This window comes from Sminthopsis crassicaudata, chromosome 3 (assembly GCF_048593235.1).
Source record: "Sminthopsis crassicaudata isolate SCR6 chromosome 3, ASM4859323v1, whole genome shotgun sequence".
Classification (NCBI taxonomy): domain Eukaryota; kingdom Metazoa; phylum Chordata; class Mammalia; order Dasyuromorphia; family Dasyuridae; genus Sminthopsis; species Sminthopsis crassicaudata.
In genome coordinates, this window is record NC_133619.1 from 382,327,935 (window position 1) to 382,353,874 (window position 25,940).

Below are 25,940 nucleotides of genomic sequence, written 5' to 3' on the forward strand. Positions count from 1 at the left end.
GAAACAAAACTGTTTCAACCTTTCAAAGATACAAACCTCCTTCCAATTACCTAGATTTGTAAGTATATTGGCATTTGAACTCTCATTTGCCCTTTCTCCATAAATTCAATTTGTTAATAATAGACTTGAATATATGTCATTTCTACTTTTACAATGTCTTTCTCTCTGTTCTCTCCACAATATGTTTTCCCTTCATTCATACAGCTTCTACCCTTATATAGGCCCTTATAAATTCTCACCTGGATTTACAACAATAAACTTCTTATTCAACTGCATGCCTCAACTCTTTCCCAACTCTTATTCATCCCTCACTCAAATGCCAAACTTATTTTCTTAAAGAGCATGCCTGATCATGACACTCCCAACCCAATAAAAACCCAGTGATTCCCTATTACTTCCAGGACCAAATATAAAACCCTCTGTCTTCCAAAGCCCTTCACCATCTTATTCTTTCTTCTTTTCCAACATTCTTACATTTTATTCTTTTCTATATAGTATCATTCCAATGATACTGTACTATTTGCTGTTCTTCAAGAGTTCCATTTTCCAACTATAAATCTTTGTAGTGGATGATCATTAGGCCTGAAAACTTCTTCCTGCCTCCTAACTTCCTAAATCCTAACTTTCCTAAGGAAAATTATCTTGGCTAATCCTCCTTCCTCTCCTAAATGCCTTCTGACTGAGATTACCCATCTACTCTTAGAAGTTGACTTTCTCATTAGCATGCATCCCCCTTAAGGAAAGAGACTTTGTTATGACTTTTTTTTTTCTTTCTTTCTTCAAGTCTCTCAACATTTAACTTGAAGGCTGACACTTAGGAGATGATTAATAAATTCTTATTAAGTGACTAATTCCAATTACCAAAATTGTAAAGGTTAATGGATATTAATATTAGTTCCCCTATTAAAAAGTTAAGAATCAGAGAATCTCATAGTTGATTAGGACCTCAGAGAAATAGCTAGTACTGATGAGGTCCTGAATGGTTTATTAGGCAACAGAGAAAAGGCACTGATAGAGATCAGTTTAACTCCATGATCCCACCTTCTGAGGAGGTTCTCCAGTCAGAAATCTAAGTTATATCAAACTCATAAGACCCACCCTACCAAAAGGGTGTTGAGAAGTCTCATCTTGATATGTCCTGTCAGAAATCCCAATCATGTCCCTGAGGCTAAATTTTTCCTATAAAATGTACTTATGGACCACCCTGTGGCTGCTGCCCTTCTTTGGGTTGTCCTTCAAGTTACTCTGCTTGGAAGTGTCTTTCTCCTTCTTCCCCCATGCCTTCTGGTATATTTCTTAACTTCAGTCTGCTTCTCAACTCCATTTTGACTCCTTATAGCTAACTAACTCTTTCAGGGTGCTCAGTTCCTTTCAGGATTTGGTCTGCCATTTAAGAAGATGCCCCAAACTCCTAGGTTGCTTCCTTTCTACTTGGTAATTGTCAGTTCCCTTGAGAAACTTGCCTTTCATATTCTCTCCAACTCTATTTTATTTTTACCATTCCTGTTATCTATTGAATCCTTCATTTTGGCTATAACTTATTCTCATAAATAAATCTACCTTTGGCCAAAAAGAATGGCCATTGTGAATTCTTCATATGATCAAACCCCAACTTTTGGTACCTACCATTCTGGTAGCTACATCACCTGCAATCTGTGAATAATCTATGCCTATGCATCCGTTGCTTGAAGACCCACAATGAAGTGAAGCCCACTTTGCTTCCTAAGCAAATATATTCCATTTCTTAATAAGTCTAATTATTAGGAAGTTTTCCCTTAAATTAAGTTCAAATGTTCCTCTTTGAAGCATACATATGTGTATACACACACACACACACACACAGAGACACACACACATATATATATATATATATATATATATATATATATATATGTATATATATATATATATATATATATATATATATATATTGCTTATGCTTCTGATTTCTGTAGACAAGCAGCATATCTATTTCTCTTTCCCCTTTTCAACCTTGAAGTCAGTGGGTGTGTCCCATCTCCAAGTCATTCATTTTAAACACTAAATATCTCCTGTTCCCTTATACTGATCTTCATGTAACTTGATATCAAACTCTTCACTATCCTAGGTATCCTCTGAATAATTCTCCAACTTGTAATATCCTTAAAATGTGGGCCCAGAAACCAGATTATTTCAGGTAACTTCTAGGATTCTGAAACCTGAGAGACTATCATGGGTAAGGCTGATTGACAGCACAAAGTTTCTTTTCATAAGACTTAAGGGATAAAATTCATATCTCACAAACATTTTAAAGATGGAAATGAATTTAATTAGTAAATTAAAATCTTGTGTGATATGTAAACTGCTCTAAGCACTTAATATGTATCCAAGACTGAGCCATAAATCTTAATTGAGACTATTTAGTTTAACAATGGGTAGCTGGGAATGTTGATTTGTATTTAAAGAAAACAAAGTTATTCAGCCCAAACTGCCTGAAGGCTGCAATTACTCATTCTTTAGAGCTACAGACTCCTAAAATGCCAACTTGGGTGTTTTGATGAGATTATGATGCACTTCTATTTCTAGTATATCACACATATGGAATCAAAAACAAACAAGTTAAGAAGCTAGTCATTTTTAGAACTGTGCTTGATTCCCAACACAACTACAAAAACAAGTTGCCAAATCCTAAAACCAATATATATTATAGAGCTTGGAGCAGAAAGTCCTGAGTTCAAAAGTCCCTTCAGATGTGTCCTACCTCTATTAGCTTGACTATTCCTGTGCCTCAGTTTACTCATCTGAAAAATGAATAAGTTGGAAAAAGTGGCTTCCAAGGCCTCTTCCAACTTTAAATCTATGATCCAAGTGACAACCATTATATATTCTTCTTAAACCCCCAAAATTTAACAAGAATTCTCATGGGCTGAGCTAACCCTGAGCCTAACAAAAAAGACTGAGTTGTTCATGTGATTCATCATCATCATAAACCCAATGCTTTCTTCCAACACAATGATGGCTAGTAGTTCCCTGACCACTATTCATACTAAATGCTTTTTATCAACATTTACTTTACAGAATCACAGAACAGTGTAATGCTGGAGAAACTGAGGCAACATAGAGATTAGAAACTTTTTAATATTTTATTTGGATTTCTGAGAGGGAGAGATTGTACTGGGGGCATGTTGCCCCCACGGGTGATGTCCAAAGCATCCAGCAGAGAATGTGAGTTCTCAATGACATATATATGGTTCTAAGCTTGGGTATACAAAGGAGGGTGGGTCCAAACTCTGGTGAGTAAGAATTTCCAGGTTCGGACCATCAGTCAGGTTCTGACAGGTTGGGAGTAGGACCATAAATTCTTACAAATTATGAGTTAAGGAGATGTCTAACTAGAACCAGTAAGTCTGGACTTAGAGATACCAATTAGGTATATGAGAAAGGACATCTGGAGTTTTATTTTTTGGAATGCTAGATCTCCACAACCCTAATTATCTCAGTTCTAATGGGCACAAAAGGGGGGAGGGGGAGGTTGCATACTAAGGAAATTTGAAATATTATAATTCAGGGAAACTAATGCAGGGAAACTGAGATAGAACAATTCTAGGAGACTGTGGCATAACATTGGAAGGAGTATTAGAGATCTACTACTATGCAGGAACTAAATGATGTCTGTGAACCTGGATGGAAAAATAAAATACATCTTTATTTTCACTAATCTTGAACTAAAATTACACATTTCTTTTAATTATCATTGTGGTGAACAAACTGTTGGTATTATGCTTCTTTAGACTGTCAAAGGGATCCATAACACACATGAAGGGTAAGAGTCCATATTGTGGTATCATTTTAATCCCTCATTTTATACATAAGAAAATAAAGGCTCAGAGATAAAGTGATACAACCAAAATCATATCATTAAGAAATGGCAATGATAGAGTCAGAATCTGAACCTGGATTTTTGGAATTCCCAGTTTAATGTGCTTTCTACAACACTGTGCAGAAAGTGTTAGTCCTGATTTTTTTGTTTGTTTAACCTCAATGCCTAGCTAGCTAATTGAATAAACTACAGTGCCTAATGCAATTCCTTGCACATTGAAATTTTTTTAATGGATAAATTGTTCTGCTGAATCACTAGCCATGTTGTATTTGGAACTAAAGCATTGATTGCAAATCTTCACTCTTCTACTTACTTTTTCTTCTTCTATTTACTATTTACTTTGTAGGATTTGTTTGAAAAAATAATGCTTAACCTCCTTGACCTTTGTTTTCTTTTCTATGAAATGAGGAGATAGGGTTGGTATTTTAATATTTCCTCTGCTGGCACTAAAACTATAATAGTGTGATAACAGACAAATACATTATCCTGCCAAAGTGAAATACAGACAAACATACAATGTAAAGGAGCAGGTACATGCTAAGTGATAAGAGTGATAAGAACAGCAAGACTCAAATCAAGAAGTCTCCTCTTCCTGACTTCAAATCTTGCCTCAGACACTAGGTATGTGATCTTAGGCAAGTCATTTAAATGTTTGCCTCAGTTTACTTTCTTTAAAATGGACTGGAGAAAGAAATGGCAAATCACACCAATATCTTTGCCAAGCAATTCAAAAAAGGAGCAGAAAAAGAGGGACCCTACTGAAAACAACTGATACTAAGCAGAGAAGGCTCCCCAGTGATACTGTTTTGCCACAGAATGACCTGATGAAAAGTTCACATATCACATTAGGATGATGGGAGAGAGAGAGAGAGAGAGCTTTGAGCAATTAGGGCTTTTAGAACCTAAATCATGCTGTGTACATGACCATGTAAGAGGATCAAATGAGATAATATACAAAGTGCTGTGGCAACCTTAAAATGCTTTATAAATACTCTGGATTATTGTTATTACCTTTCCTGCTCAAACAGAGAGCCAGGCCTGCTTCTAGAAGAATAAGTTCTACAAATACAACAGTAATGATGATAATGATAATCATAGGTGACACATATATAGTGCTCTACTAGTTTTCAAAGCATTTTCCTAGACTTGTGAAATAGATAAGTCCATGACCTCTGCAAATAGAGTTTCTCTCCCTATTTGTTTACTATACTGCAAATGCTTAGTTTTCTATATAGAAAAGAAAAATTGAACAAAGAAACAAAAAGCTTTCCTTCCTCAACATCACAGATTACAAATGATTTTAGGGAAGACAATATAAATTAATAAATTATGAGATGTATGTTTTTTTTTTTTTTTTTAAGGATCTTTCTTTCAAATGTACAGACTATCAATGACTAAACAATGTTTTCATACAGAGTCCTCCAATGTGCTGAAATCCATATACATACTACATTTTTAGAAGTACCATGTTATGGGGCAGCTAGGTGGTGCAGTGGATAGAGTACCAGCCCTGAAGTCAGGAGGACCTGAGTTCAAATCTGGGCTCAGACATTTAATACTTCCTAGTTGTGTGACTATGGACAATATGGACAAGTGACTTGTTCCCAATTGCCTCAGAAAAAAAAAAAAAAAAAAAAAAAAGTAGTATGTTAATTGTATATATGTAATAAAGTGCCACATAGTGACTAAAACAAAGTAGGATCAATGGTCCTAATCTCAAACAAAGCAAAAGCAAAAATAGACCCAATTTTAAAAGATAAGGAAGGAAACTACATCTTGCTAAAAGGTACAAAAAAACCCCAAAAAACCAAAAAAACAAAAAACTGAAGTAATATCAAGACTAAATATATATACCACGTGTTATATCATTCAAGTTCTTAAAAAAGTTAAGTGAAGACATATAAATGAACAAACAAGAGATAGAGAGCATTATGAATTATAAAATAGATAATTTTGATTATATTAAATTTAAAAGCTTTTGCATAAATAAAACCAAGGAAATCAAGATTAGAAGGGAAGCAGAAAGTGTAGACATAATCTATTTCTACAATTAGCAAGTATTTCTATTAAAGGCTTGTTTCTCAAATATAGAGAGAGCTTAAATTTATAAATAAAAGTCATTTCTCAATTGATAAATAACCAAAGAACATGAACAAGTCTTTTTCATATGAAGAAAATTTAAAGCTATCTATTAGGCATATGAAAAAGTGTTCTAAATCACTTTTAATTACAGAAATGCAAATTAGAATAATTTTGAAATATCATATCACACTGATCAGATTGGCTAATGACAAAAAAGGAAAATGATAAATGTTGGAGAGAATATGGGGAAATTGGGACACTAATGTATTATTGATGGAGTTGTGAATGGATTCAGCCATTCCAGAGAATTATTTGGAATTATGACCAAAGGGTAACCAAACTGCATCAAATCCTTTGATCCAGCCATACTGGTTCTATATCCCAAAAATATCATAAAAAAGGAGAATGTGGAAAAATATTTGCAGCAGCCCTTTTTGTGATGATAAAATATTGGAAACCTCATTGGAGGAATGGCTGAACAAGCCGTATATGAATATAATTGAATACTATTATGCAATGAGAAATGATGAAGAGGCAGGTTTTAGAAAAAAAAAAATTGGAAACATTTGTATGATCTGATGAAAAGTGAAATGAGCAGAACCAGGAAACCACTGTACATAGAATAGACAACATTTGTGATAATCAACTATAAATGACTTGGCTTCTTCTCAGCAACGTGATCCCAGACAAGTACAAAGGACTTATGAGGAAAAATGTTTCATCTGCATTCAGAATCCATCAGTTCTTTATCTGACTGTAGATAGCATTTTTCCTTTTTTTTTTTTTCCATTTCACTTTTTTTCACTTTATTCTTTTTTTGTATTTTTTGTTTGTTTGTTTGTTTTTTATCTGTTTCTTCATTTACAACTGTGACTAATATGGAAATATGTTTTACATGATAGCATATATATATAATATACCAAATTTCCTACCATTTTAGAAAGAAGGAAGGGAGGGAAAAAATTTGGAATTCAATAATTTGTAAAAATGAATCACAAAAAAATTATCATGGCATGTAATTGCGGGGGGGAGAAATAAAATGCCATTAAAATAAAAAATAAAATAATTCCTCTGGGAGATTTTCTGATTACAAGATATAGAATATAATAGTAAAATATGTTTTCAATTTAAAAAGTCAGAGTATTTTATATTTGATCTGGAGTAAGAGGGAGCTGTTAAAGTTTATTGAATATATAATGCTGATTTTGCTTATGTCTCTTTATATTTATTCCTTTTGATCTTAAAAATTGATTAGACTAAGTGATGACCCTGTGAGTATTGAAAGGTGGAAAGGATCACAAGCAAAGCTTGTAGTAGCAATAGCTAAGTTTGATGAAGAGGCAAGTTTGAGGAATGATTTGCTTGACCCAATCCAATTTGAGTCAATCTCAAGTTGGCAGCAGAAATGCTTTCTAAAAGCAAGAAGGTAGCTCAACCATTAGTTATGCATGCTCATGCAAAGTTGGTGGTTCTGTATGAAGGAGAAAGTCATGTCTCAGTGACTGTCAAAAGATAGAAAGCTTGAGAAAGGAAAAGATTAAGATAAAATCAGATTTGTTAACTATAGCATAGATGTTCTAAGTAGTACTAGAAGAAGTGGAGAGATCTGGAGTGAAATATTACAAGGAGTACATACAGTAAGGTGAGGTTGAAAGTAGTGGAAAAGTGAATGGGAAAATAGGGAATAGGGTTTGTTCTAAAATGATAGCTGAAGGTTGAGAATGATTCAGAAAGGGAGAGTATGATGAAGTAAGAATATACTAATCATAAAGAATGAGTCTGAGTAATCTATAGTTGGAAAAGAAGTCCTTTAAGGGCTAAGGCACTGAAGATTGCAATAAGTATAAGGAAGGTCTAAGAAAAGTAAATTAGGAAAATATGAGGCTAGGAATTTATTTTTTAAAAAGGAAATGTCAGAGTTTAAAATAACAGAGCTGTCACTATTATGAATGGTGATATGTAAATATCCCTTGAGGTGACTAAAATAAAGTGAAATTTTTAATAGTAGGGTGTAATAAACTGATAAATTGGAGAAGAGGGTGTTTGAGGTAAATCAACTTGTACAGATAGTTTTTGTTTTACATTTTCATTATGAGAACTGAACTTTACATAAAGAATTCTGAAAGAAATCCACATTCCTCCCTTCAACTATGTTAACTTTACTGGGCAGTATAGTGCTTTTTCTCTGTTCCTGCTTCTCAGCTCCCAAATCCAAAGCCTCCTAACCCTCTTCCCTAGCAAACAATACAAAACAAAATGAACAAAATTATTTTTTTAAGTGAAAGGGACTAGCACCTATATCAGCAGCTGTGGGGGCTTGGTTTGAGAACTCCTGCATGAAGAGGGGCATGGAACCTGACTCTGCCCACATATCTTAGGTGTCTATTTTTCATCTGTCTACTCAGGTAATACATATCTATCTCCAGCTTCATGTGTTGCCCATTTTCTCTTGTCTGATGCCCATGTGTGTACATCTTCTCATGTTCTTCCTCTTGACTTTAGCCAGTCCCCAATGTGGCTGAGTATGGTTTTGTTTGTTCCTTCTCCTGCTCTCACTTCTCTGTCTCCACCCCAATGTGTGAACCATGTGTTCATCCCGCCCTGACTAGCTAAATGTTTTCTTCCTGTCTCCCACTTTTCCCTACTCTTAGGGCAAAACCATAGTACATAAAAATCACTTTACATAGATGTCTACAGAGCAGTCCATTTATAGAAAGCAAAAATTGTTTGATATTTATGACTAAATATAAGGACAGAGGTGAAGATGAAGCTTATGAGTCTGTTGTAATAAACTACATAATAAGGAAGAAAAATTATTTCTCTTACTAGTGACGTCTATTCCTTCTATTATTATTTCTTGGAATCTGTTCTTCACCCTGTACTCTTTAAGAATTCTACTGAGGTAAAATATCAATATTGTCATATATCTAGTACATATGAGAAATGGGGGGAGGGGTGTCTATTAAAAATTATTTGGGGAATTTGGTCATTCTTATGTAACTTATGAAAAAATACCTAATAATAAAGAAAATCATTTTGATAGTAATATTAGTAGCTCTGTAGACCAATAGTATGAACACTAATTTAGTTGATATAAAATATGTTCTATAAATAAAGTCTTTTTCCCCATTTATTTCAACACTGAAATTAGAATTTAAAATTACTAAGGGTAAGGTTATTCCAATTACAGGAAAGAACATATAAATTAAAATTTAGGTCTAATCTCTAGGTTACTAAATTACATAGTCGGGACTACATTTTCTTGTAATGCCACTAACATATTCACCTTTCAGGATAAAATATTCTTTACAATTCTAGATAAGCACAGATGGGATTGCTTTGTTCCCCATTAGGTCAATTTTATGTGGTCATAATCTTGCATATTTATTCCCTTGTTCCTTTTTCTTTCTACCTCCTACTACCCTGAAATGTTAGCATTTCAATGTGTCTTTTAATTTTCAACTCTACAATGAATTTCAATTGCATGCTGTATCTAATACCAAACAGCATGGAAAAAAGAGTTGTTAACTGTATTACTTTTTATATAAAGTTTACTCCATGGATTATGTGAAAGGATTGATTTATTCCAAGCCTCCATGATGTAACAATTTTATTGAATTCTCTCTAATAAAAAAGAAACCACTTCTCAAGGAAAAAAACTTATTCCACATTCCTGAAACTTAAAAATTGCTGAAAGGCTAGCAATGTGCATTGATTTTCACAGATTCAAAAGCAGAAGGCTTTCATTATAAAACCAAATTAATGATTTCTATCATCTTTCTTCTGCTACCTTGATTGCCTGAATGGTCAATAGGGCATTATTAATCAGGTATATTTTTTCTTCCTTCCTCTCTCCCTTCCTTCCTCCCTCCCTCTTTACTTCCTTCCCTCCCTCTGTCCCTCCCTCCATCCTTCCCTTCATTCCTCTCTCCCTTCCTTCCTTCCTCCCTTCCTTCCTCCCTCCCTTCCTTCCTCCCTCCCTGCCTTCCTCCCTTCCTTCCTCTCTCCCTTCCTTCCTCCCTTCCTTCCTTCCTCCCTGCCTTCCTCCCTGCCTTCCTCCCTTCCTCCCTCCCTTCCTTCCTCCCTGCCTTCCTCCCTGCCTTCTTCCCTTCCTTCCTTCCTTCCTTCCTTCCTTCCTTCCTTCCTTCCTTCCTTCCTTCCTTCCTTCCTTCCTTCCTTCCTTCCTTCCTTCCTTCCTTCCTTCCTTCCTTCCTTCCTTCCTTCCTTCCTTCCTCCCTTCAACATGAAAATAATATATTGCATCAACTCACATGACTTTTGTACCGTTGTGAAGGATCTATTAATCAAAAGCCTAAAATATCTACATTCAACAGAGATAATGTGAGCATAGAAAGAGAATTATTTATCACAACATAATGATGGACCCAACTGAATTAATTGTTCTTCTTAAAATTTTATTTAATTAAAAAATAAATACATAGTATTTTCTTTCTATTAAACTTCAGATATTTCATAAGTCTTGAATGTGTGCTTATCATTCCCCAAAAATCTTTGGTCAACATCACACATACTTACCAACTGGATCTTTTTGGTTCTGAAAGAGGATTTTGCTATTACTGCCATCCATATTTGCCATATTGATAGTGTTTCCATCAGTCCAGTAAAGTTTCCTTAAAAAGAAAAATAAATTGATCAAATAAAAAGCCTGCTATGCCTATTTATAGTGGTTTATCTCTAAACTCAGAATCATACAGGGTATTCAAGTCTTCATGTAGTGGATTGAGGAAGGGCAGTCTGGAATTGTTTAGGTTTGTTGAGAACTTTTACCATTAATTTCTTTAATCAAAAACTCACTTTCATAATCAGTCTATATCAATCAGGAATATTCAAACCAAAAATAAGGCTATGATACCAAGCTATCATAGGTATTTGGAGGCAATGCTCTAGAGAAGCAGAATAAATGAATAATACCCTGAGACCTTTGTAGTTCTACTCTCAACCAATTCTGCTTCTTCACATTACCTTGTATGTGGTGAATGACTGCCTAGTTGCTATCCTCACCTTTTTCAATAACTCATTTTGCCCTAGGAGAAATATTTAGGCTCTTAAGAATAAGATATTAATAATACAAGAAACTACTGACCTGTGAGATAAAAAACACATATTTAAGGTACTTGGTATAAAAGATGCTGACTTAAAATAGATAGATATACATATACATATACATATACATATACATATACATATACACACATACATGTAGATACAGATATAGATATATATACACAACACACATACATATATTAGGGCTAGGCTGGTTTTCAAAGAATCAGAGGGGTTATTTTGCTTCCTTTGTGCCTGACATGTAAATAGTTCTGTCTGATAAGAATTGTGATCTTATGTTCCACTTTACTTCTTGTTATATTCATGGAAATGTTTTTCTGGCTTTTTACTGTGATGCTGCTGCAGGAAGAGCTAGATTGTTTTATTATAATGTTACATCCTTTTAAGTGTGTTCTTTTAGCTCCTAATTATTAAAGTAGTTTGTAATTGAATTTTATGGTTCATGAATGCCTACTGCATTTTAAGACCTTGAACCTAAAGGGTTGGACTAATCCTAATTTAGGCTTGTCTTACAATAATGGTAGTTGCATTATCCTGCAACCCAAATGGGTTATGGGGTATTTATTCTCATTCTCCCCTGTTCTGCTTATGAAGCCATGACAGGCCATCAAGAGAGCTGTGTGAGAAAAAAAGGCAACAATAAATAAATATTCCTAAGGAAGAATGAAAAAGGAAATAAGGTCTTCCAGACCTTTGTAGCTAATTACTTTGAGATCATTTTTGTACTTTTAAAATAACCAGTGAGAGAACAGGACTGATAGAGTTTGTTTATCGTTCATCCTCAGCCTGCCCATTTATTGTCTAAGACAGACCTGGTCTTAGAACTGCATTTTTATGGCAACTTTGGAGGCAGTCGGGTGGTACAATGAAGAGAGCACCAAACTGTGAGTCTGAAAGACCTAAATTCAAATCCAACCTCAGAAACTTAACTAATGTTGTTATGCCATTGTTCTTTTTTATTGTCCTGACTCAATTTCCCTAATTATCCTGACTCAGTCTCCCTAAATTATCCTGCCTCAGTTTCTCTAATTGTTCTGCCTCAGTTTATAATTGTTCTGCTCAATCCTAGAAAACCACCCCTCCCTCTTAATCAGAATATTTGATAAGTATAAAATATCTTCTTTTTAGAATATCAGAATGCCTCTCTCCATCCCAAGCTATCATAATATCAGATACCATTTTATCAAGATTCCTCTTCCCATCTCTGGAGTGCCTCCCCCCTTATGTCAGCCCCATCTCTGGTGGCTCACCCCACCCTGTCAGAATTCCATTCCCACTCTCAGCACCCTGATCCCATCCCTACCTCCTGTGTCTGAGCCATGTGTATATAGGTCATTGAGAAGTTAGATTGTTTGCTGGATTCTTGGAGTTGATAGTCTCGTTAAACGCAAACCATGGATCCATTTGGTCCCAGTAAATGTCTTCCTTTCAAATAAATTATTAAATATTGTCTAATCTCTATCTTGCCTCAGTTTCTCTGGCATTAAAATATGATCCTTGGCAAATCAATTAAACCCTTTTTGCCTCAGTTTCTACAACTAGAAAATGGGAACAATAGTAGCACCTCCTTCCAAGAATTGTTGTGGGGATCAAGTGATCAAAGTACTAGGCACATAGTAATTGCTATGTAAAGGTCAATTATTATAATTCTTATTATTAACAACTCCTGGATAAAGAAATTCTAAGCAGATTGATAGGTTTGATGCAATCTATGGCTTTAGAAATTATATAATATATATGTATGTATTACAATCATAAAGGTACATATTGTAAATCTTAATTTTTAGCAACATTGTCTTTATATCTCTCTTCCTTTCACTTTTAAAAATAGGAGTTAATAAAATACTACAATTATATGATATTTGTTATTATAAAGTTGTCAGAAAACTGTGAACTCTATAGATATGTATTTTGTCAGACACTAGAGATGAATTTGCTAGTTAGCCCCTAAGTCTTATACTTACAGCCTACTGTAATACTGAATAGTCTCATGCTATTTGGTATGAAATTATGGCAAATTTTTCTAAAAATTTAGAAACAATCATACTTTACCCCCTGACTGGGTGAGCTGCAAGACATTGTGGTTTATCGATTCCGTGTATAATTGAGGTTTTCAAAGAACCATCTAATCTTGCCACATTAATTTGAGTTTCATCAAATTCTGAGCTAATCCAGTACAAATTTCGAGATACCCAATCCACAGCTAGCCCTCTGATGCTCTGAATATCTGTAAGAGAGGAAAAAGAAAATTAAAAGTGAATGAAGTTCCTCATTCTGTTGGCTCTCCTAAGTCATTTTCTGTCTCAGGGAAAATTTAATTTACACTTTAATTTGTTAGCTAAAATTGTACAAGATTTTAATCTCATTCCCTTATCAGCCCTTCTTGAGGTATGAATAATCATTAATGTCTAACTGCTGAGCCAGTTGAAAACCTGAAGCAACAATTAGCATTGAAATTACACTTACCATCAATGAGTCACTAGTAAACATTTTGGAGTAAAAATAGCCAGTAATCTCATTGTCCAAGGCAACCCAAATGCAAATTAGAGTAATCAGCTCTCTAGTTGGGAGCACATTTTTCTTGTTTGAAGAAAAAAGCATTTTCTGGTCAATAACAAATGAGCTGTGTACCTTACGTTCCAAAACTAATTTGATTTTTTTTTTCACCCATAGTAAAATTGGCTTTATTTAAAACAGGTCATTTTGGTTGACCTGCATATGTCCATTTTATGTAGAAATAAGATGGAATGATTCAACTTCTAAAAGATTCATTAGAATTTTATGTCTTTCAAAGTAGGTAATTAACTGGAATTGACAGTGATAGGAAGGGAGGAAAGTTCTTTAACATTCCTAAGACAAATTACTGAGCTCTAATTAAGATTGGATTCATTAAGTCAAATCGGAATATTTGGTTTACTGTTTCTTGATCATACAATTAAGAGATCTAAACGCCACATGTTTTAATTAGAAGGAAAAAAAAAAGTCTAAGAAGCTTTAGAAAGCATTAAGGTAAAAAGAGTGCTAATTTAGAAGCATTCTAATCTGGGATTTTTGAATGTTTTCCATTACTGCTTTGTGCATTGTCTGCGATCTCCAAAGGGCCATGATTCTTTCTATTCATTACACTCCTTAGAACTTATTTTGTATCCTTCTCTTACTTCTTTGGAATGAATATATAATATGTGAAGAAGAATTCCTTAATAGCATATTTTAAGGAAATGTATAAATGAAGGCTGACATGGACTATTCTTATATCGTATATAAAGAAGTAGGACATTGAGAGTATGTGATTTAGGCAATTGCTCATGTGGATCTTAGGGGTGCTGGGTACTGACAACCCCAAACAAGTTTCTCTCACAATTGACATGTGAATGAAATTTTGACCACGGTACAATTTATTAGACTTGAGGTTTTGTGCTTCCTGAAGGTCCTTACTAAAACTAGTCAGCAAGTTAGCATATAGATAATGACATTAGCTGTTACCTAGAAAGATCCTTAAGGAATAGAATATAGTCTAGGGATGTTTGCTAAGACATAGTACTCTCAAAATATACAATTCAGAAAAAAAAAATAAGACAGGTCTAAATAGGGTACCACTTTGGGGGAGAGGAGTTGAAGATACTGGCTTATAATTGGTTTTCTATCCTTAAATTCCTTCTCTTTTCATTTGATTCACTGTCGCTGCCCAAAGCTTTAATGGATCTTTCTTTCTTTCTTTCTTTCTTTCTTTCTTTCTTTCTTTCTTTCTTTCTTTCTTTCTTTCTTTCTTTCTTTCTTTCTTTCTTTCTTTCTTTCTTTCTTTCTTTCTTTCTTTCTTTCTTTCTTTCTTTCTTTCTTTCTTTCTTTCTTTCTTTCTTTCTTTGTTTCTTTTTTTTTCTTTCTTCCTTTCTGCCAAGAGGATAAGACACATATTTGTTTGGCATGTAAAGCTCTTCACAATCTTGTTTCACTCAACTTTACAAGACTTCTTGCACACTCCATCCCTTTCTGCACTTTAGAGCAATGTAATGGACAGTCAACTTGATTTAATTGCTTTCCCTGTATGACATTCTAGAATGCACCTCCTCCTTGTTTCAATCTATCTGAATCTTGAGCCTTTTTTTTTTTTTTTTTTTTTTTTTTTTTTTAAGGCTCAAGATACACTTCCTAGAAGAGAGCTATCCTGGTATCCTCCAATTGTTATTTTTCTCTTTCTAATTTCTTTGTATTTACTTTGTATATACCTCACATTTATTTGTCATGCATCCTGTTTCTTTTCTTCTTCCTCCACAAATAAAATTTTAAGTTCCCTGGCACAGAGTTTGTATCATCTTTATATCACTGAGAACTATTACAGTACTTGATTCTTAGCACAAACTTAATGAATAATCAAGGAATGAATAAAGAGGTGTTTGGTGGGTGTGAGCAGATTGTAATCAATATTATAAGGAACTTTGGGAAAGAATAGAATTAAAGAATGTCATCAAAGAACTGTGGGACCTAGTTACATGATAAGAGAAGGGACAATAGGTGGCCAGCTGTAGTGTTCTAGTTGGCTTTCTGGAGACATTCCTTCTGCAGCTCATTTACAGATAAGGAAACTGAGGCAAACAGGGTTAAATGACTTGCTCAGAGTCACACAGCTAGTATGTTTTTGAGGCTGGATTTGAACTCAGTTCTTCCTGACTCCAGACTAGGTACTCTATTCATTGCACCTCCTAGCTGCTCATAAATGCTCTTTGATCTAGTCTAACTCCCTCACTTTACATAAGAAGAAAGTGAGGGAAGAAGGAGAAACTCAGGAAAGAGGAACTCATTTGTCTAAGGTAGAACAATAAGTTGAAAAGCAAAGCCAGAATTGGAACCCAAATCTTTTCACTGTACCATGACCTCATTGTCCAATTAGAATGGATAGGATGGGGGGAAAAAAACAAAAAAAAAAACAAAAAAAAAAACCCAAATATCAGAAATCCTGCACCATCCATCACTTTCTGTCGGAGATGATAGCTTTAAAATTCAGAATGAAACATCAATTTTAGACCATGGACAACGTGACAATTTGTTTTGCTGGACTATTATTCCTATGAGAGTTAGGGGGGGTCACAGTGGGGGGAAGCAATAATAAATGCTTTTTAAAATGTATATTTTTAAAAAGTCCTCTAGCATGAGGTTTGATTGATAGCTGTGGCAGAACAGTTAATGAGGTCAGAAGTAGGAGGGAGAAGAGATAGAATCAGGGTCTAAATGAATGAAAACGATGCCTAAAGAAATATACAAAGCCCTTGGTTCACTTCATCATATTTCAGCAAACTTAATTTTTAGAAGGTGAGTTGTGAGATACTTATTTTAAGCTTCCAGACAGGCTGAGAGTTATCTCTACAGCTAGAGGATGAGGATTAGTAGACAGTCGATAGGAAAAGATGCTGCTCCCCTTACAGGAGAGGTGAGTATCTAATTGAAAGAGAGGCCATGAAAAGCTATTGCCCATATGAAGATTTATGAAATGAACTCTCCAAAATGGTAAATTCTTCATGAAAATTAAAGTATATTTTTTCCCTTTCTTTTTCTTAATTTTTTTATGACATGAGTATTATGGAAATATGTTTTGTATGATTTCAGATTATAATTGATATATTGTTTGCATTCTCAATGGGTGGGGCAGAGGTTGGAGGAAAGGAATTTAGAACCTGAGATTTTTTTTTTTTAAGTTAAAACTAAATAAATAATAAATTTGAAAATAAAAAACAAACAAACAAACAAACAAAAAACCCCAACCAACCAACCAACCAAACAAACAAACAAACAAAAAAAAAAAAAAAAAAAAAAAGAAAGGGAACTCTCCTACAAAGCTGGAAGTTGCAACTACTAGCCATGTGAAAGAAAGAATATTCTTATCCTTACTTCTTCCCAAAGCCTTCTCTGCTGTCTTTGGTATTTTAAGTGATAAATTGTGACTATTTCTACCAGCAACTAAAGGGATATTGTTTTCATGGGATCGTCTGAATATTAGTTTTGTATTTTGCTTTGAGTCTGCCTATAAGATCTGTGCTTTAGAGGAATTGCAAACAGAATATTGAACTTTGGAGTTCAGATGAACTGTGTTCAAAACCTGCTTCTACAAGGCTCTATGATTCTAGGTAAGTAATGTAAACCACTCTAAGTCTATTTGAAAATTTGGAAAATGGGGATAATAATACTTATAGTAATTATCTTATAATGTGACTCAAATAAGATAATGTGTAAAACAATTTGCAAACAATAAAGCATTAAAAAGTGATTATTGTTGTGCTACAGTTCCCTTCTAATTGTCCTGCCTCAGTTTCCCTTAATTGTTCTGCCTCAATTCCCCTGGTTGCAACACCATCCTTCCCTTTTAATCATTAGAACTGATGTAATTTAGGGCTGGCTATGCTAAGATTAAAAATTATAAATGTTTAATGCAGATAAGGAGAAAGACCTTATATCTTAGACCATCATGACTCCAGACTTCCCTACATCTCTATCTTGCCTTAGTTTCTCCCAGCATTAAAGTACATTCATGTGCATATCTCTTATCCTCTCCAAATTAAAAAGGTAAGCACCTATAAGGTTGGAAATGAAGATGTAATTATATTTTTTTATTCTCTTGTCTGCCTAACACAGTTGTCTGATATATAATGAATACTCACAATACAGCTTCATTATTAACTGAATGAAAACATGAGGGAATAAATGGAAGCCTGATTAACCTCAAAAACCATGTTGACTTTCACAAATGATGTTGACCTTCACAGATAGTGCTAATTGTGCAAGATTTTCACCACCAGATTCAAAAGAATACCATTGTTGTCTAAGCTGCCTAAACTTAAATGAGTTTATACCAGTTCATGTGTTGAAATGAATTACTTGGATGGATTAGGTCTTTAGGAGATTCCTCATCTGCAGAAGGATCTTTAGGATTTTTCTCTTCTATAAAATGGGGATAATAACACCTACCTCACAGGGTTGTTTTGAAGATCAAATGAGTTGATAATTATAAAGTGCTTAGCACAGTGTTTAGCACATAAAAAAAATTTAATAAATGACAAGCTAGAATAAGACTGAAGGAAATGGCTTTCATCAACTTCCTGTTCTACTTTTCATGATATAAATACTGACTAATCTAATTAGAGAGTGAGGGGTGAAAGAGAAGATGAAGAAATAATGGAATAAGAAAATTAAAGGGGTCTTGATTCAGAAAGACCCAGATGGTAAGGAAACCCCTTTTGAATTTTCTGCTTCTGAATTCCCAAAATCTTCTTGAAATGACTGATGTGATATTTGTCATTATAATTTTAGTATTTAATATATGATTTAAACCTCTAACTGCTTAGTGAAGAATTTAACAAGTTACTTCTGATCTGTTTTAATCATAAATATGAAAGTAGGTAGCAAGGGAAAAAGAGTGCTGGGTTTTGTGTTTGGGGACCTGAATTCAAAAGCTGGCTCTCACATTTATTCCTTTTGTGATCTCAAGCTAGTAACTGTTTTTCTTTGGCCCTTCTCATTTCCCCCATCTTTAAAATAAAACAATTAGAATCCCTTCTAGCTCTAAATCAATGATTCTATTAAATTTCTTTTAGCAATATGAGGGAAAAAGTATCTTGCAATGGACTTGCAAATGTAAATAATTATGTAGGTATTATCAATTATGTTGATGCTACTCTAAAAATAAAGTGACAACATAAATGTGAAGCATGAATACTTAAAATGATTGCAAACATGGATTTTGATATAGCACAACTACTTTATGGCAGTAGTTCTTTAGCTATTTACCTCTTGAGATAACAGTCTCTAACCCAGTCCCATTAATAAAGGCACGTTTAATAGTTTGTGTCTTTATATCAGTCCAGTACAAACGCTCTTCTGAGGCATCAAAGTCTATCACAGTAACATCATCTATATCAGGGACAGTAAAGGCTGTGATGAAGTTGAAATATGGATTATCTATATCCACTCCTCTTATTTCTGAACGTCTTGCATAAAGAAGAAATTTTTTCATTTCTAGAAAAGAAGAAATCAGATTTTTTTTATTTGTAAAGTCAATTAGGTAAAAATACCTAGAAAGCCAATTTTCACACGATTATTTAACATTTTTATATAGTTTTTATTTACCAAATATATGCATAGGTAATTTTACAGCATTGACAATTGCCAAACATTTTGTTCTAATTTTTCCCCTCCCGCCCACCCAGATGGCAGGTTGACCAATACATGTTAAATATGTTAAAAGTATAAATTAAATACAACATATGTATACATGTCCAAACAGTTATTTTGCTGTACAAAAAGAATCAGACTTTGAAATAGCATATAATTAGCCTGTGAAGGAAATCAAAAATGCAGGTGGACAAAAACAGAGGGATTGGGAATTCTATGTAGTGGCTCATAGTCATCTCCCAAAGTTCTTTTGCTGAGTGTAGCTGGTTCAGTTCATTACTGCTCTATTGGAATTGATTGGTTCATCTCATTGCTGAAGATGGCCACATCCATCAGAATTGATCATCATATATTAACATTTTTTTTAATTACTGAAAGCAATAATTAATATAAAATAGAGAACATAATGCTCATGATGTACCCTTATTTAATTAACTCACTTCATTGAAATAAACTTGTCTATCTGGAATTTTTTAAATTGCTTTTTTCTTTTTCCAATGTTACTAAGAAGTTCAAGGTACATCAAATGCATATGCAACTAATATAAACACGTCTTCAACTATATAAGCTCTAAAAATGCCAAATTTCTAAATTGTCTTTGTATGATATTATAATTGAGTCTTATTTTAAATTGAATGGAATGTGGAAGAATCTAAGAAATCATTTCTTATACCATCAGTGAATTACAGTGAGCTCATACATTTCTTACCAAATCACATTTGGATACAATTTTATACAACTAGGTTTCAATGGGTTGCATTTACTTTTAAAATCACAATTCCTTAGACCATAAACATTAATGACAGAAATTTTCATCATATTGAACTTACAGGTAACTTGCTTTCAATGAATTAAAACAACTTAAATGGAAGCTTCATTAATATTTTATTTTTTTTTATTCTCTAGGCTCATTAAGATATATTATTTCTATCATTTTCTAAATGTATTCTGTCATTTTAATGAGGGATTTGATACTATAAATATCATAGAATGTGTGATTAAACACTATGTTAAGCTTTGGAGATTCACTACTCCCTCTCCCTTTAAAAAAGCAAACAAACAAAAAAAATGAGATTTCAAATAGACATTTCATTATTTTAAAAAGTCTATTGTAACTGCTTTCATAAATTTTATAAAAATATTTAAAATCTGTTTTACACCTTGCAAAATTATATATTGTATCCCATTTTCCCTCTAAATTGTTAATTTCCCCACTAAAATGATGTAAAAACGACTTCAGATGAAGTGCAGGCAGAGATTAAAGCTTTTAAATACTTCTTTGTGGTGCAGACTACCTGCATCATCATTTTCTGATGATACACTTTAAACTTATAAATCTCACTGTTTCCCAGAGATAAATTCTGTTAACACACCAAAAGCAAAAGGAACAGGAAACATGAATAAGGTAATAAAGAGCAGAATACCCCATACTGCATATTTTAAAGTGTCTGCCAATCTTTCTGAAAGTAGATGAATCATCAACATTGCTAGGAAATAGCAGCGTCTCAAACATTTTCAAGGAATGACAAATCCTCTTGTGCTTCTGTTGGAGTAAAAATCTTAACATTTCTATAAGCTAGAACGATTTAATTTGAATTTCTGGTAAACATTTGAAGAACCTTACCATAGCAAGTCTTCTTATCTGGTGACAGTTTCATCAGGTGGGGGCAGGCACAAGCTGCACTCCTGTTATGATTGATCAGACACATATGCGAGCATGGGCCTTTGCCTTCATTAGCTTCACATGGATTGGGAGCTGTAATTATACAGTGAAATATTAACAGTAAAGAGGAAAGAATACATTAGGCTACCTCTGAGGTTGACAGGGGTTATTCGCTTAATGATTCAAAGTGAATTTTACCTTATTGTTCCCATTAGGAGGGTGATTAATAGGACAATAATAGAAATTCATACACAATAATCATATTTGTAATAACATTTTGCCTTACCAAAGACCTAACATACTGGACTAACTCTGCTACTACTGAGATAAAATGGCAAGTTTCATATTGCCCTAGAACAGTAAGTATCCCAAGAGTTTTTAAAAAGGATTATTTATTCAATTTGGAGAACAGGAAGAGTTCCAGATAAGCATAATTACTGAAGTTAGAATACAATTACCTCAGGTGTTAATGTGACCCAGACATTAGGAACTTGAATGATGGCTAGGGCTTTTCAAACCAACTTGCTTTCTCTTCTAGTGTAACAGATACATGTCAACAAAACATTCCTGACAAATGTCTATGTTTTAAATGTTTCTGAAAAAGTAACACACATATTCATATTTCCTAAGTAATCCAATTTTGCATCAAAGAACTTGACATTCAGAAACTTCGTTCTCAAACATTGGTGTAGTATCTTCTCTGATATATTAGCCTTATATAAATTAGGTGAACCTAGAAAAGAAATAATTATTGTTTTTATCTCTCATCTGTCAATTTTCTGAATACTAGATGATATGATTCCAATGTCATAGAAGCTACATTACAGAAAATCCATCTCTACTATATTTCATTCTAGTCAAGTATTCATACTGATTTTTCAAATTACTTGTAATTCTAACCATATCTTCCAGAGGATTAGCAAATTTTTCCCATCTTGATGTTATTTTTGAAATTTACCCTGCTTTATAATTATTTTATTTTATTTTTGTTTGTTTGTTTTTAAGAATAAGAAGTGAATCAGAAATTATTAGATGTTAAAATAAAATGAATCCTTAGTGTACCTCAGCCTCTCCTTAAATTGTGGAATGCATGAATACATTACATTCCAGTAGACAGAAAAAGAAATGGACAGAAAAGTGGCTAACTTTCAACAAGTTAATAAACTTTGTGCTAATAGCTAGGCCTTATTTAAAAAATAAGGAGCCCCAGCCTTGAAGTCAGGAGGACCTGACTTCAAATCTGACCTCAGATACTAACACTTCCTAGCTTTGTGTGAACATGGGCACCCCAATTACCTCAGCCAAAAAAAAAATAATAAAGTTTTTAATGTTGTCCAGTTTGGTTTGTTTTTTTATAAGATGAATACAACAAAATATGAAAAACTATGAAGCATCAACTATAAAGAACAGAGGTTCTCATTTACAACTGAGCTAAAGTAAAAATTTAATGTTACACATTTTCAATATTCCAAGTTTCATATTCTCTTTTTTAAGTTGATCATCTTCAAAGAAATCCATACTACTCAGAAACTTTTATGCCCAAATGAGAAGTTTATCATGTTTCTTAACCTTAGTCATTATGATATATATCTGAGATTTATACATTTGATGCCCAAATGAGAAGTTTATCATGTTTCTTTAACCTTAGTCATTATGTTATAGATCTGAGATTTATGCAAAGAGTAAAATTCCAGGCAATATTTCCACTTGAGATAAAATTTCTGTTTTCCTGAGCAACCAGGGTCTCAAGTTCAAAACATTTTAAAAATCAATGGTAAAAAGTTGTCTTTTTTTTCTTCCTTGAGAAGGCTTAAAACATAAAAGATCTTGTTTTAAAAATTCTAATATTATTTTCCCCAGATAATAGATGACAGCAATGAATAATTAGTCATACATCTTCACATGGGAAATAAAAAAAAATAAAGCTGCATCTATGTCTTTGATGAAAAAGCCAAAGGGAATTGAAAGACTCAGAACAACTCATTCTCCTAAGGAAATCAATTAAAGGGGAATAAAACATTTTGCAAATTTATTTGGCATAGTCAGTAAGGGGAAATGGGCAACATAATGTTCCTCTTGACAAATAAAAATCAAAGGCAAAATAGTTGAAGGATAAGTATATACAACAACTTGGGGTGGGGTATATGCAATGCAAACATTAAAGATATTCATTTTAAAGTGTTTGATGTATTCTTATGTGCATCTGAGTGAGTATATATGTTTTACAATTAAGAAAAAAAAGATACATAAAAATAGTAAAACATCTTGCTCCAATTTCTTAGTCTTTAACCAAGAAGGACCAAAAAAAGTAGAAAACAGCAAATAAGTAAAGAAAATGCCGTGGGTTCTGTATGCCCTATATTAGGCTTGCCTCTTTTTTACTAATCTTTGGTCTATCTTCCTTGCCTCAATTATACTAAACTAGCATTTATTAAGTTTCTACTCTGTGCCTTTTGTCTTTTCTTTATATACTTGAAAGGCAAATGGGTTTAGTACAGAAGTATCAAGAGCTGGAAAAACTCCTTAGTATATCAGATTAAAATATAACTGAGAAACACTGATTAAAATAAATAAAAATTCAATACAACATAAATAATGTTAATCTGTGGTTTTCTAAGTAAACACAAGGTCAATGGGGATCCCTTTCTATTTGAGTTTGATATAACCAATCTAATCCAAGTTCTTAATTTTGCAAAAAAGAAAGATGAAACTTCAAGAGATTAAGTTACTTATTCACAGTAGCACATTGACACACTGCAGTTGGAATCTATGTCCTTTCACCTTAGATTTGGTATTTTTTCCACTATACTTAGCAAGAATTTACTAACTTACTAACTCCCCCATAGAACAGCATAGGCTTTTGTTTCTTTGGCAAGGCAACTGGGTGACTTGCCCAGGATCACACAGTTAATTGGTGTTATGTTTGATGCCAGATTTGAATTCAGGTTCTGTTGATTTCAGGTACTCTATTAACTGTGCAATCTATCTGCCCCAATAAAAATATTTTAAGTAATAAATGCACGGGTGCATTTGAGTTGTCTGTTTTTTGTGTATTGAAATATTCATGTTTGTCAAATTCATGATAAAAAGAAGATTTTTACAAAGGATGTAAGGGACATTTTTCTCTTTCCATTCTTAAGATCATCAGTATATAATAGACTTTTTGTCTATTTAGACTTCCTTCCTGAAACCCAGATAATAATGATAATCTGAAAAGGCACATGTATCATCTTCTCATAGCAGAATATAGGAAATTCATATTCCTTAAAATTATTTGTATAGATTTAACTCTATGTTTCCTTAGACTGATTAAAAATATTTTATTTCATTGAAATTAAATGAGATAGGGGCATCTAGGTGGCACAATAGATAGAGCACCAGCCCTGAATTCAGGAGGACAGGAGTTCAAATCTGGTCTCAGACTCTTAACACTTCGTGAGTGTGTGACCCTGGGCAAGTCACTTAACCCCAGCCTCAGGAAAATAAATAAACAAACAAATAAATAAATAAATAAAATGAGATAAATTGCTCTTAGATGTAACTTTATATCCTTTGCCTTCTGGAATTTCATATTCCAAGTGCTCCTCTCCTTTATATTATTAGCAACTAAATATTTTGTGATCCTGATGATCCTGAGGTGACTACTCAGTATTGAATGCTTTCTGGACATTTACATTATCTGAAGCATTGGATTTTGGCTATAATGTTCATGGCAACTTTAATTGGGGAGTTTTCTTCAGGATTCTATATTTTACTGTGTCCTCCGCATCTAAGACATTTGAGTAGTTTTACTTAAAATTTTCTTGAAAAATGTTTATAGTGCTTTTTTTTTTCTCTTTTAGTCATGATTTTCAGGTACTTTTATATTTATTATCCAAATTAGTTTATTTTTTACCATGTTATATCTTACATCTTCCATTTTTGCAGTCTTTTTACAGTTTGAATATTTCCTGTCTCATGGAATTATAATCTTGGTTGGATAAGTGGGAAAAGGGGAAAGTAATTACATGTACCAAAATATATATAGCAACTTCTTTTTGTGTTGGCAAACAACTGGAAATTGAGTGGATGTCCATCAGTTGGGAAATGGCTGAAAAGTGTGGTATATGAATGTAATAGCATACTATTGTACTATAAGAACTGATGAGCACACTCTTTGCAGATGATATGATGGTATACTTAGAGAACCTTAGAGATTCTAATAAAAATTTATTAGAAATAATTCACAACTTTAGCAAAGTTGCTGGATACGAAATAAATCCACATAAATCCTCAGCACTTTTATACATCACCAACAAAATGTAACAGCAAGAGATACAAAGAGAAATTCCATTCAAAACAACTGTCGAGAGTATAAAATATTTGGGAATCTATCTACCAAAGGAAAGTCAGGAATTATATGAGCAAAATTACAAAACACTTGCCACAAAAATAAAGTCATATTTAAATAATCGGAAAGACATCAAGTGCTCTTGGATAGGCCAAGCTAATATAATAAAGATGACAATACTCCCCAAACTAATCTATTTATTTAGTGCTATACCAATGAGACTCCCAAGAAACTATTTTAATGACCTAGAAAACATAACAACAAAATTAATATGGAAGAATGAAAGGTCGAGATTTTCAAGGGAATTAATGGAAAAAAAAAGTCAGATGAAGGTGGTCTAGGTGTACCTGATCTAAAGCTATATTATAAAACAGCAGTTACCAAACCCATTTGGTATTGGCTAAGAAATAGACTAGTCAATCAGTGGAACAGATTAGGTACAAAGGACAAAATAGGGTACAACTATAGCAATCTAGTGTTTGACAACCCAAAAGATACCAACATTTGGGATAATAATTCATTATTTGAAAAAAACTGTTGGGAAAACTGGAAATTAGTATGGCAGAAATTAGATATGGACCCACACTTAACACCATATACCAAGATAAGATCACAATAGGTCCATGATTTGGCATAAAGAACGAGATCATAAATAGACTAGAGGAAGAGAGGATAGTCTGCCTCTCAGACCTGTGGAGGAGGAAGGAATCTATGACCAAAGGAGAACTAGAGATCGTTATTGGGATCACAAAATAGAAGATTTT

General features: G+C 33.4%; 1 protein-coding gene across 3 annotated transcripts in view; it reads right to left on the reverse strand.

Moving 5' to 3' along the window:
* LRP1B (LDL receptor related protein 1B) overlaps nucleotides 1–25,940 on the reverse strand; it is a 2,473,587-nt gene that overhangs the window by 727,408 nt on the left and 1,720,239 nt on the right. For all 3 annotated transcript variants that reach the window (XM_074301983.1, XM_074301982.1, XM_074301981.1), the window contains 4 exons: nucleotides 20,808–20,939; nucleotides 18,800–19,027; nucleotides 13,079–13,253; nucleotides 10,478–10,572 (listed from right to left, as the gene is read on the reverse strand). In XM_074301983.1, coding sequence (XP_074158084.1) covers nucleotides 10,478–10,572; nucleotides 13,079–13,253; nucleotides 18,800–19,027; nucleotides 20,808–20,939 — 630 coding nt within the window. The remainder of the gene's footprint in view (nucleotides 1–10,477; nucleotides 10,573–13,078; nucleotides 13,254–18,799; nucleotides 19,028–20,807; nucleotides 20,940–25,940) is intronic.